The 12,764-nt window shown below is 41.0% G+C and overlaps 2 protein-coding genes across 3 annotated transcripts in view; one reads left to right on the plus strand and one right to left on the minus strand.

Annotated features, from left to right (window-relative positions):
* Positions 1 to 10,902, minus strand: part of LOC149187652 (guanosine nucleotide diphosphate dissociation inhibitor 1-like) — a 202,629-nt gene extending 191,727 nt beyond the window's left edge. The window contains exon 1 of one of the 2 annotated variants that reach the window (XM_089411423.1): positions 10,572 to 10,899. In XM_089411423.1, coding sequence (XP_089267549.1) covers positions 10,572 to 10,658 — 87 coding nt within the window. In that variant the 5' untranslated portion in view covers positions 10,659 to 10,899. Of the gene's footprint in view, positions 1 to 10,571 lie in introns of both variants that reach the window. The other variant, XM_089411424.1, reaches the window with a different exon arrangement.
* On the plus strand, positions 2,377 to 3,208 carry LOC149187653 (uncharacterized). The gene is made up of 3 exons (XM_089412374.1): positions 2,377 to 2,410; positions 2,511 to 2,652; positions 2,761 to 3,208. Exons 1-3 carry the CDS (start codon positions 2,377 to 2,379, stop codon positions 3,206 to 3,208), a joined length of 624 nt encoding a protein of 207 aa, XP_089268500.1.
* Positions 10,903 to 12,764: the final 1,862 nt, after the last annotated feature.

Raw genomic sequence — 12,764 nt, forward strand, 5'->3', positions numbered from 1 at the left:
GACCTGCGTCGGTACGCAGAGCAGAAGAAGGAGAACTGCGTGGGTACGCAGAGCGACTAAGGTTCAGGTGCGTCCGTGCAGTAAAAGTACGCGGCGCGATAGTATTTTTGGGTGCGTCCCTGCAGTAACAGTACGCGGCGCGATAATGTCTCTGGGTGCGTCCCTGCAGTAATAATACGCAGCGCGGTTCAAGGAACAGTGCGTGGGCACGCAGTTCGGCAGAAGGATCCCTGCGGGTATACGCAGGAAAGCAGAAGGTGAACTGCGTAGCGACGCAGGCCACAGAAGGGAAAACTGCGTATCTGTATTAAAATGTTCTGTTGACTGAATTTTTCTGTTGATAAGGTGTTCTGGGTTAGTTCTGTTATTGCTGATCTGATAACTGTAGTGGACTGTAACTTTTATGTACTTGATGATCATTTGATGCTTTATGAAAAGAAGTAGGGGGTTGTAGCTCCCTTCCAGGAGAGACTGGAAAACGAGAAAGAGAGAGAGTTGTAGCTCTCTGCAGGTTGCAGCCTGCGTACTGGTAAAGGACTGCACCAGTACAAAACCATTGTAAAAGAAGTTTCTAATTTGAAAGAAGATAGAGACATATTGCAGCAGGTGGTTTTCACCCACATTGGGTTTCCACCTTACATCTTGTGTTCTTTGGTGTGACTATCTGTTTTCTTTGTTCATGCTCATTATTTTATGGTACTGACATGCAAAAATAATTCAAAGAACAAGTAAGGAAGATTTATTAAAAAAATTAGATAATACTGATTCACCCCCCCTCTCAGTATTATTTTCAACAACTTGAGTTACAAGTTGTGTGGAAAGGAGATGTACGGGGGGGTGTACAGGTTGAAGTTTCACCTTGCACAAATCCCTGGACATGATGTGGGGCCTTGTATAAATACAAATGCTGAACTTATCCAAAAAGCCATGAGAGCATTGGAAGAATTAGAGCAGACTAGAGAGGCCAAAGAAGAACTCAAAAGGCAACTAAAAAGGTCAGCTGAAGGAAGTGGGCCAAGTGGCACTCGTTCTACTGCAGCATCAGTCAATCCGGTAGCTGCATCATCATTTTTTGTTCCTCGAACCACACCTAGTTCACAGCCATCTATCGGTTCAATGCTAAAAAGAACTGATAAAGAACAAGCTGATAGGTTGATGGCAAAATTTCTCCTCTGGAGTGATATTCCTTTCAGCATTGTAAGGAATAATCCATTTTTCCAACCTACTGTTGATGCTATTGCCAGTGTTGGCCCGGGGTACAAAATCCCTTCTTATCATGATTTCAGAGGCCGGATTCTTCAAAATGAAAAGCGTGATTGCACCCAAAGATTGGAGGATTTTAGGGCATCATGGGCACAAACAGGATGCACTGTTATGTCAGATGGTTGGACTGACCAAAAGGGGAGAACCCTTATAAACTGCTTGGTTAGTTGTCCCAAGGGGACTATGTTTATCAAATCTGTTGATGCATCTGCAAAAATCAAAGATGCAAGAACTTTATGTGATTTGCTAGATGTGTTTATTTTGGAGGTGGGTGAACAACATGTTGTCCAAGTCATAACGGACAATGCTGCAAATTATGTTGCTGCTGGTAGAATGCTTATGGAGAGGCATCCTACTTTATTTTGGACACCTTGTGCTGCCCATTGTATTGATTTGATGTTAGAGGACATAGGGAAAATTCCTTTTGTCAAAGATATTGTTGACTCATCAAAAAGCATTACAAAATTTATATATAATCATACATCTGTGCTTAGCTTGATGAGAAGATTCACCAACAACAAAGAATTGGTGCGCCCCGCCATTACACGGTTTGCCACGAGTTTCATATCTCTTCAATCCCTCTTGAATTCTATGTGGGATGTGAAGAGAATGTTTCTTTCAGAGAAGTGGCGTGCTTTGTCAATGAGCCGCAAACCAGAAGGAGAGTCTGTATGCAGACTAGTTTCATACCAGGAAGACTTCTGGGCGGGAGTGCAGGAGGTGTGTGCCGTTACTGAACCTTTGGTAAAGGTTCTTCGGTTGGTTGATGGTGAGAAGCCCGCAATGGGCTATTTGTATGAAGCCATGGATAGGGCCAAAGAAGCCATTCGGGCCTACTATGATGATAAGGGAGATGATGGGTTTCAGAAACAACTCCTTCTATGGGGAGTGATTGATGAGCGATGGAACAACACACTCCATCGTCCCATTCATGCTGTTGGGCTTTTCCTGAACCCTGCATTTTCTTATGGATGTGGGTTTGATTTTGATGCTGAGATCATGGATGGATTCTTATCCTGTGTCCGGAAGATGGTGCGATCTCTAGAACAACGTATAGAGATCTCTAAACAAATTGAGACATATAAGATGGCAGGTGGCACATTTGGCTTTGAGATGGCTATCACTGATAGGATGATTAAAATGCCAGGCATTTTTTAGTTTGTAACTTTGTTTCAAATTTCATTGTCTCTTCAAATTCCATTTTTTTCTTATGTTTATTTAAAATTTTGTTTGTAATTTTGTTGTAGATGCATGGTGGAAAATGTATGGTGGTAGGGTACCCCTTCTGCAAAAGCTTGCCATTCGCATCCTCAGCCAAACATGCAGCTCCTCAGGATGTGAGCGCAACTGGAGTGTATTTGAAAAAATACACAACAAGAAGCGCAACAGGTTAACACTTAAACATTTAAAATATTGCAAATTTCCAAATAAATTTTTGAATTCATTAAACAATATTTTTTTATAATTATTAATTACTATTTCATGATCTTTGTACAGGTTGGAGTCCCAGCGACTTAATGACATGGTCTACGTCTACTACAATCTTCGATTGTGGGTGAGGCAACTTGAGAGGACACCTGATGTGGATGCCATCTCATTGGATGGGATTGACACCACTGTTGCATGGAGGGTTGAGGCCGAGAGGCCTCTCATGGATTCTGCTGATGATTGGTTAGTGCAGGATGTAGTGGAGGGGGAGGAGGAGCAGGAGCAGGAGGAGGAGGAGGAGGAACAGGAGGAGGAGGTGACACCGCCTGCCCGGGCTACCACTGCCACCAGTAGAGGACGTGGTCTACCTCCTATAGCTCCTACTTCTAGTTCTTCAGCTTCTAGAGCACATCAGACTCCACTGCCATTTCCACCAGCACGGGCACCAGCATCTACATCTAGAGGGAAAGGGAAAGCTATGGCATTTTCTCGCAAGAGGGGCAGAGGAAATCAATAGGATTAGACTTTTATTTTATTGTATATGACATTATGACATGATGAGATACATTATCATATTTTTTGTTGATATTTTGAGGCTGAGTTGGGACTCAGGAGTCAGGACATGATTCAATGTTATGTATGATTTTAGTGCTAGAAATGATATTAAACATCTTATATATTAGTTTTTTTATCATATTTATGTGTCAATGTATTTATTTTATGTTGTAGATGGTTTAGATATTTAAAAAATTGAAAAAAAATGATAAAAAATGAATATTTTTGTACCAAAAGATTTTTTCCCGATTTTTCCGATTTTTTCCGATTCGTTCCCCGCGTCGATTTAATCCCGATCGCGATTTTCACAACATTGGCTGGACCAATGGAGCTTTTGTTGGCTCACTCTGATCACCTATTGGCATCTCACGAGACTTCTTGAAGGCTTTGTCCTCCATAAACTTCATGTACCGTCTCATTATGATCTTCCTGCCGCTAGGAACATAGATTTTGTATGACTTAGAGGTTTCACTATACCCAACAGAATAACCTCTTTCTGCAGTTTGATCCAACTTGGTGCGCTTCTCATCTGGCACATGGAAATAAGTTATGCTACCAAAGATCTTGAAGTGACTGACAGTTGCCTTCTTCCCTGAGAAGGCTTCTTCTGGTGTCATCTTCCCCAACGACTTGCGAGGAACCTTGTTCTGAATATACACAGTTGTGTTACATGCCTCTTCCCACAAGAACCTGGGCAAATCCTGGTCATATAACATCGTCTTTGCAGCCCCAACTATAGATATGTTCTTCCGCTCCACTACCCCATTATGTTGTGGACTGTATGGAGTTGTCCACTCTCTCTCGATTCCTTCCTTCGCACAAAAACCTGTGAAGTTTTTATCTATGTACTCTCCACCGTTATCTGAGCGAAGCACCTTGATCTTCTTCCCTGTCGCATTCTCCACCAAAGCCTTAAACTCCTTGAAGTGATTGAAGACCTTATCCTTGATCTTCAAGAAATAGACCCAGGTTTTCCTAGAATGGTCATCAATAAAGGTGACAAAGTACTCAACCCCAAGTAAGAGCTCTAGTGGACATAGAACCACAAATGTCTGAGTGTATAAGTTGTAACACACCACCAGCTTTGCTGTCGCTCCTTGGGAATGTTGCCTTAACATATTTCCCAAGCTCACACCCTCTACACACATCATCGTGTTTCATGCCTAATTCTGGAACACCTGTCACTGTCTCCTTAAGCATTCTAAGTGCTCCATGATGTAAATGTCCCATCCTCCTATGCCATAGTTCATTCAGGTCTTTTCCACTATTATTGTTACTGTCTACCAGTGCCATCAGAGAATCAAGTTGCAACCTGTACAACCTGTTGCTTCAAACTCCAATTTGTTTCACCCTCTTCCAATTCGAGTGTTTCATGAACACCCTTTTCCCTACAAAGTGAACATCATATCCCTTATCTTGTAGTTGGGATACAGATATCAAGTTCATACCCAATCCCGACACATGCAATACATCTGTAACGTTGGTACTTGCTCCTGACTCCCTCTGAAGATCGATGGTACCTCTCCCCACTGGAGTACACTTGATCCTATTTCCCATCATTATCTGGAAGTCCATCTACTCAGCATTATAGCTAGAGAGATATTCTCTAACCCCTGTCATGTGAGCCAATGCTCCATTGTCTATATACCAAACACCCTCTAAAGTTGTGCTAGTCAAGGAAGCTTTTTAAGCAGCTTCGTCTTCCAATCTGGAAGACAATTCTATAGCTCCCAAAATATCAAATCTGTCTACGGCCATACTCAAGAAATCTGAAGGATTTACTGAAGACATCCTGAGTATAATTTTGGTGTGTTATTTCTCTTCCACCAAGCAATGAATTTGCACTAGCAAACTGCTGCAAACTCTCTGTGCCCTGACCAAGAGTCTGCTATACGAAAACACTGAGTTGTTGCTTCCTTTGCCTGGTGTAATCACTTTCAGGACAAATCGACCCTTCCCGCACTCTGCAACTAGAAATTTGACCCCCTGTCCAGCAATTCCCACTGCCTGGCTAGGCATTACGCAACCCCTGAGAAATTTGTGTTGTTGCTCCCTCTAAACAGCAAATTTCTCCCTCTTTGTTTATGAGCCTTTGATCCACCAAACTTGCTCTTATACCGTGTGAAAATTTGGAAGTCTAACTGCAACAATTGGAAATTTATTCATCTAACTGTAAACTAGTTATGTATTTTATTTGCTACAGCAAATAACAAATAAATCACACTACAATTTTTCACCAATAAAAAAAATATTGCGGAAATAAAATTTTGGAAACTGAGAAATGCTAGCAAACACACATAAAAATGACAACTAATTTTGGACAATTGTCCCCGGAAAAACCCAATGTGGGAAAATCGATGCAGCAATTGAAGGTTTTATGATTATGCAGCAACAGAAATTCTGAGTACAATAAAATGAACACCAAACTAGCGATCTTGTCAGAGAGAAATATTGGCAAAAATATCTGAGGGAATTTTCCCTCCTCCACAAGCAATCTCGGCTCAATCTGACAACTCTAAGTCAGTCGTCCAAGCCCTTTGTCACCCTTGCGCAGCATGTAACTCGCTTAGCTTGGATCTTCTACTGCTCAAGTCGTTCTACCTGTTGCTGCTCTGGAAACGATCCTCCCAGCCTCCTGGAAATTTTCCCAGCCTCTGGCAAATGAATCCACCTCCAAATCATCTATATCGAACTGGAGGCGTTGCGCGGGACCTGGGCAGCCTCCTGGAGAAATAATACAGCCTCCTCTCTTGACTCTTCCGGAACTGGAAACTCCTCCAGAATCTACTAATTTTCCCGTCTACCACTTGCTACTTGATCACTGGCTCGATCTCGCTGTTGAATCACCTGCTACTAGAAAATCGAATTGTCATAAGCACTGAGTGTCTGCACTAGTGTATTCTCCATCTACCCATCGACCTCTTCTTATAATCTCCAATTGAGACTTCAACGGCCACGATTAAATCTTAATCGATGGTTGAGATCATCTCTAAGTCGATCCGTGTGAGTTTCTAGAGAACTCTCACCTTTCTCAATTAATTCTTATTAATTAATCAGTTTTTTCCTAAGTTAGACTTTGGAAAAATTTAAATGATCGTCAATTAATTTAATTGAGCCATCTCTAGGTGAAATTTCCAAAAACGATTTTTAGGTTTTGGAGAATTCATGTGCTTTAGCCTCTCCATAAAGTTTGAGACTAGAACACCATCCGATGCTACAAAAACTAACATTCCAAGGAACATAAGAATGAAAACTGGACTGCAATAATGATGAACTCCCTTGTCCAGCAGAATCAGGAAGTTGATGAATTGGAGGCTAGGTGCAGACTGCTGAGGAATATGGTATTCAATTTGACCAAAGACATATAATCTGGATATCGAATCAGAGAATGTCTATAAATTCAGGTCAGACTGATTTAAAGGAAGAAGAAACTGTGTATCAGATGCTGGAGGACATGGAACTTGAGAAACAGAATTCTCTTCCATGCAATCATGGACAAGAGGAAGTAATCAGCCGCCATGTATTCCAATAATTTCAAATGCTTACCAAATCAGTTACAATATTAGAAGTTTTCTTTGAGGTTTATACTTGCAAGCATGAACCACTAGGATGTAATATTTTTAAACTTCTGAAACTTTTGTTTGAAAATTTTGGAAGGTTGTCACCCATGCCTGAAAATTCTGAACAGCTGTTTTTTGTAATTCTGCTGCTTAGCCATGATTTGCAACTTTTATAATATAAATTTTCCAAATTTCGGTTTATATATATATATACACACACAAGAACAGTTTTTAATTATTTATATTCATTATTTTTTAATCCATCCTAAAGTTACTTTTCATTTCAACTGTTGTTTGCTTCCTTTAAAGTCTGTTCCTTCAACTTGTTCTCCCCGTGACAATTGAACTTTAATTTGAAAGAGTGAGAGGGATTCGCAACATAACAGTCTACAATATAAGTTGCTAGAAATTTGTCGCAGGCCAATAAATTAATGTTTGATTGTCGACTCATAGAAACTCCTATTTGAGATCTAGAACTGTCTACATTTGCATTTTACTGTGAACATGGATTTACATTGTAAATCCCGGAATAGACCAACAGCAGTTCTATTGAAGACCCACAAATTAATGTTTGATTGTAAGCTCATAGAAACTCCTATCTGAGATCTCAAACTGTCTCCATTTGCATTTTACTGTGAATATGGATCCACATTGTAAATCTCATAATAAACCAACAAAAAGTTCCCACTCTGGCTAGAATGGAAGACTTACAAAACTTTTACTCTGCCGGCAACCCAATGCTCAAGCACAAGCTACTATCAACATTAGAATGACATATTTATGAAAGTATAAGTTTACACTCTTAAAACTAGTCAGACAGACATCTCAATTTTGCAAAGCAACAAACAAGTAATCACAAACTAAATATCCCCCAGGGACCAAAGACTGAAACTGAAGAGCAACATGCTGCTCTAGACATCCTCCGATTTTGTGATAGTTAAATTTGGGTAGTACTAGCACCAGGAGAACTAAGAATTTTAAAACAAGATTACTATATTAAGCTTTTATCAATTAAAATAAAAGCCACTAAATATTCATTCCTTTTAAGTTCAAACGCCCTTCAAATGAATCAAGGCTATGCAAGATATGAATCGTCAGAAGACAGCACAGAGAGCTCCACCCTACTCCTTTGGAGATGCACTTTTGAAGCATTTAAGAGGAACCTCTACCTCTCAGGAAGGGAGCATTGCACGTAGTGTACCAGCTCCTCCTCCACTCCAACATGATGGACCCCACTCTCAAAAGATGAGTCTGCACAAGCAGATATTTGGCCTTGCCTGAAAGAGCTGATGAGAATTTGGGAACTGAACTAGATAGCTTTGGTTAGGGGAAGCACATACGGAACCACTTCAGTCACCCCCTACCTCTCCAGATGGGGGCATGGCACGTAATGCACCACCTCCCCCCTCCGACATGATGGACCCCGATCTCAAAAGATGAGTCTGGGAAAGCAAATTTTTGGCCTTGCCTGAAAGAGCTCATGAGAATTTGGGAAAATAAACTAAACAGTTTGGTATTGGGGAACATTTATGGAACCATTTCAGCCCATCCCCCAGCCAACTGCTATAAGCAGTGACGGCTCTCCAAAATGACTACACATCTGTTGTTTTTTAACTTGGTCAATTCCCCAATGTCAGAATCCCAAAATTCTGCCAACTTGGAAAAGGTTTCTCCTTGCCGCCCAGTAAAATTATAATAGGTAAGGGGTTTGGAAGATGACATGAGTGAATTCAAAGGGAGTGTCAAAGAGGCGAAAGAGTTGCTGTCAGGAAGGGTGGAGAAGGTTGAGAGAACGGTTGTCCAGATTAATGGGAATCTTCTCAAGGAGTGCATCAGTGGGACATATGACCATGAGAAGTTTAAACACCAGATTGCTGAGGTCCAGAAACAGATATCAGCTCTGCAATCTCAAATTGCACTGCACCGTTCACTTGTCATTGCCAGCACCTGTGGATAATGGATTAATGAGGATGGATGACTTTGAAGAAGGCTCTTACAGCTTCAAGCACAAGTCCAACAAAGCTCTGTCCCAGATATTGGATACAATTCTGGAAGCCCTCCTATCTCCACTAGCGATGATAGCAGTCGTGTACGGAATAGAGAAAGCTCCAAAGGAGGAAGACGGGACTGAATCCACCAAGCACTCTCAATCAATCACTGCATTTAGGTTCAAATGCAGATAAATATGCTTTCTGTCTTCTGTATGACGTGGCTACCTTGCCAAATGCCCCAGTCAAGCATTTTAGTTAAAGGACCCATATCCACAGGTAGTTAACGTTGAGTTCAACCCCCCAAACTGCCCATGCGTCAATATAACTCCACATACAGCTCCGTGAGTTGAATTATTATCAAGGATGTGGGTACGTTGCTGACTGCCTTGGTCTGATGTTTTGGTTAAAGACCCATATCCACAGTAGCTGGTATTCAATGCAATCCCACCCTCTGTGGTGCCTGTGCATCATTACAATTTACAACTCCACATACAGATCCATGGGTTGAATTTCTACCAAAAACATGGGTACCTTTCCTAATATCCCAATCTGACATTTTGGTCTTGAGTTCGATGCCCTCCACTGCAGCCTGCACCCATATAGATACAACTCCACAGATAGCTCAGTGAGTTGTATTTCTACCAATAACATGGATACTTTTTCATCCCACAGTCTGGCATTTTGGTTGAGGACCCATATCCACAGGTAGTTAGTTGTTCTTGTCTTCGATCCCACCCCTGCGATGCCTGTGGATCAATACAACTCCATGGCTTGAATTTCTGCTAATGGCATGGGTACTTTGCCTAATGCCTCATATAGCATTTTGGTTAAGGATCTACATCTATGGGTTGTGATTTCAATGCCTTTCATTTTTGCCTACAGATCACCACATTCTCCAGACAGCACCATGGGTTGAATTTTTCCCAATGAAAGGTTCCTTTTCAAATGCTTAGGTGTGGCATTTTGGTTGAGAACCCATATCCACTGGTAATTAGTCTTGAGTTCTACATATTTTCTGTCTTTCATAAGTTTCTGTGTGTTATTTGAGTTGTACATATTTTCTGACTTTTATGAGTTTCTGTGTCATTTGCGTTGCAAACATACGCCGGGATAGTAATGAGCATACTAAAATGTTGGGTTTTAGATTTAAGAACGCCTGCGCGGCATTACAAGAAACACCCTGATACCGAAAATGTCCATATGGGTATAGCCGCAGCCAATGTGCATCTTTTTTTGGTGTAATATAAGATAAATTATCACTGTTTTTGTCGATAAAAAATAATGGAAGATTTGTACGCATGATTAAAAGGTACACAGACAAGAAGAAGAGACCTAAGATCACATATTTAAGCTGCAAAAGGTGTGTATAAACACAAATCAATAACTATTAACTCAGAGCTGATTTCAGATCCACTGTCTTTATAAAGTTTAAATAAAGGTTAAAAACAATGGAAACAATCCAGTTACCGATTCACCACGTTGTATTAAAAAAAACACACAAAACAAAAAACAAAACAATGGAAACAATCGGTAAATACTAAAAAATACTACCCTGAAAAATAGTTAGCGACTCTCGCTGAACCCAACCATGACAATGGAACCATAATTAAACAAAGCCAGTCAGCATATTGCTAAGGCCTGGTGGACATAGACCCCACGAGCACTTATTAATATAAGGCATCCAAATACCAGTGCAAAATATGGCATTGATCCTTCATTTTTTAATATTTACGAAACAAATTGAAGCGTGTGAGGTCTGTGAAATACAACTTGCCTTTAGTCGATCCACGGAAAGGAGCCCGCTGAGAATGCATTCCTTGAGACCTGTGCCCAAAACGATCACATCATACTCCTCATCCATTGTATTCGTTCGTCTCCACAAATTCAATCAAATGCAGGGGATTTGTTGCAGGGACTTCCTGGCTTTGAAGACCTACAAGATCACTCCTATAAAGCAACAGCGATCATTCGGCGGATTTTACAAAATGCTGTTATGTGAAATGGGATTTTGAAAGCATGGCGTAATATAACGTTATTAAAAGAGTATTGCGGATTTTGATGGTGTCTTAAAAAGTTACTATCTAATTTCTCTGAGCATTATTTGTGCGTTTGATCTGATACTCTGTTGGATCATGTTATGCTTAAAAGGGTGAAATGAATTTACAATGGTAAAAAGTAATATATATTATATTTTTGGTTATGATAATAATAGTTATTATAATTTCCCGGATGCGGGTGTTAATGGAGTTAATGACGCGTGTTAATGGAGTTAAGGGGCATGTGGCTCGTCACATGGGCAGCTGTCAGCCCGGACGAGCCACGCCACTCCAGGACGCAGGCCCCTTAAATTCGCCGGAGGGTGAAGCATTGGGCTCGAATGATAAGGTACTCGCGGAGGGGAATGTCGCTGGAATGTTCAGTCGACTGCAGGCGCCATTCAATGCGCTGCAACATCCGAGGAATATGGAGGCTATTAAGGTTGAAACCCAAACCACTCTGCCGCAATCCTTCAAGCCATTTGAGTGGGTGTTAGCCTGGTGTAAGGTTTCTCAGGGGAATTCTGGTGTGGGAAGCAATCGTCAGATGTCCAGGGAAAGGCTCAGGATGAGCAGTCGCAGAGGAGGGTCACGGGGTCGTTCTGCCTCTCAGAGGCCTGAGATTTTACCCTCCTCTTCAGTAGAGATCACCTCTGAGCAAAACAGGCCTCCGGGCAGCAATGTAAGAGGCAGCTGGGGCATTCCGGAGTGTGGTCACACGGAACACCCGGCCATTCGTTACAGAATCCCCTGCGCATTTGCAAACAATACTCTTATAGTTTCGGTCACCGTGGAGCATTGCAGCAATATTCGGGGAAGTTTGGAAACTGTGAATGTACCGAGGGTTGATATGGAGACTCCCACTGTCGATTTCAGGCGTCCAATTCAGAAGGATGAGGCCGGCCCTAGTGAACCTGTTCAGAGGAGCTCGCGCCAGGAAGAGGAAGACTCGAAAAAGCTCAAGGGTCCTGCAAAGGACGAGCCTCATACCACGGATGAAGATTAACTTTGAAGACGCCATGTCATCGCGGCAAGGAATGAATCTCTCTGACCATTTCATTTTGCTCACTTTGTATGTTTGTCATGGGGTTTATGTTCACAGCGTCGGTCAAAATCACCACAGTGTTAGTCCACGTGTCAGTCTATATGTTCACCGTGTCGAATTATGTATCCACCGTGTCAATTTCTGTATTCACCGTGTCGAATTATGTATCCACTGTGTTGCATCATGTATCCACCGTGTCGGACATGTCAGAAGGAAGGTAAACTGGTTTCTATGCAAGTTCTGCTATGACTGTTAATTCATGGAAAATCTCTCTGAAGAAACAGGGCCTCGGCCCAGATGTAATTTTTGCTGTAATTTTGGCATTTTTGTAATATAATTAGCTCAGTTTTAACGAGAAAAAAAAAAAAATAGTTATTATAATTTAATTTGAAAATTACTGTTGATATAGATATTAAATTAGTGTATAAAATTTTATTGACTTATAAAAAGTGTATGGAAAAGGAATATTTATATAGATTTTATTGTTAAAGTTTATAGATATGTGTATATTCTATTTTTTTTTAATTTGAACTTGTAATTCAAGAGGAAACATATATTTGTAGCCATTAAATTTTTTTTCTCTAATGGAGTGTATCAAAGCGCAAGTAGAGAGGAAGAGGTTGGTTGTCACATGTCATTTGTAAGAATTTGGGAGGTGATGTGGCACGAGACGCCCTCTCGCATCACCATGAACTAATGCGCATTCATTCTTCCCATTCAGACATCTTGTCAATAGGTTGTGTGCATATTCAAATTTACTTAGCAATGAATACATTGTTGGTTACTTAGCAATGGTGTTGAAATTTCCAACGCACTCAAAGTTGGTTTTATATATCAATTTGGTATGAGGAGGTCAAGTTCATTGTTTTTCGTTGTCGATATTAGC

The sequence above is a fragment of the Pinus tabuliformis genome, chromosome 3_1 (genome assembly GCF_031772625.1).
Source record: "Pinus tabuliformis cultivar Carrire ecotype Pingquan chromosome 3_1, CPIR1, whole genome shotgun sequence".
Lineage (NCBI taxonomy): Eukaryota > Viridiplantae > Streptophyta > Pinopsida > Pinales > Pinaceae > Pinus > Pinus tabuliformis.

Excerpts from the sequence above, each read along its gene's own strand:
- LOC149187653 (XM_089412374.1), top strand. The coding sequence starts at position 2,377 with ATGGCTATCACTGATAGGATGATTAAAATGCCAG. Across the intron at positions 2,411-2,510 it reads TAGGATGATTAAAATGCCAG|ATGCATGGTGGAAAATGTAT; the intron begins GCATTTTTTAGT and ends ATTTTGTTGTAG. Across the intron at positions 2,653-2,760 it reads CACAACAAGAAGCGCAACAG|GTTGGAGTCCCAGCGACTTA; the intron begins GTTAACACTTAA and ends ATCTTTGTACAG.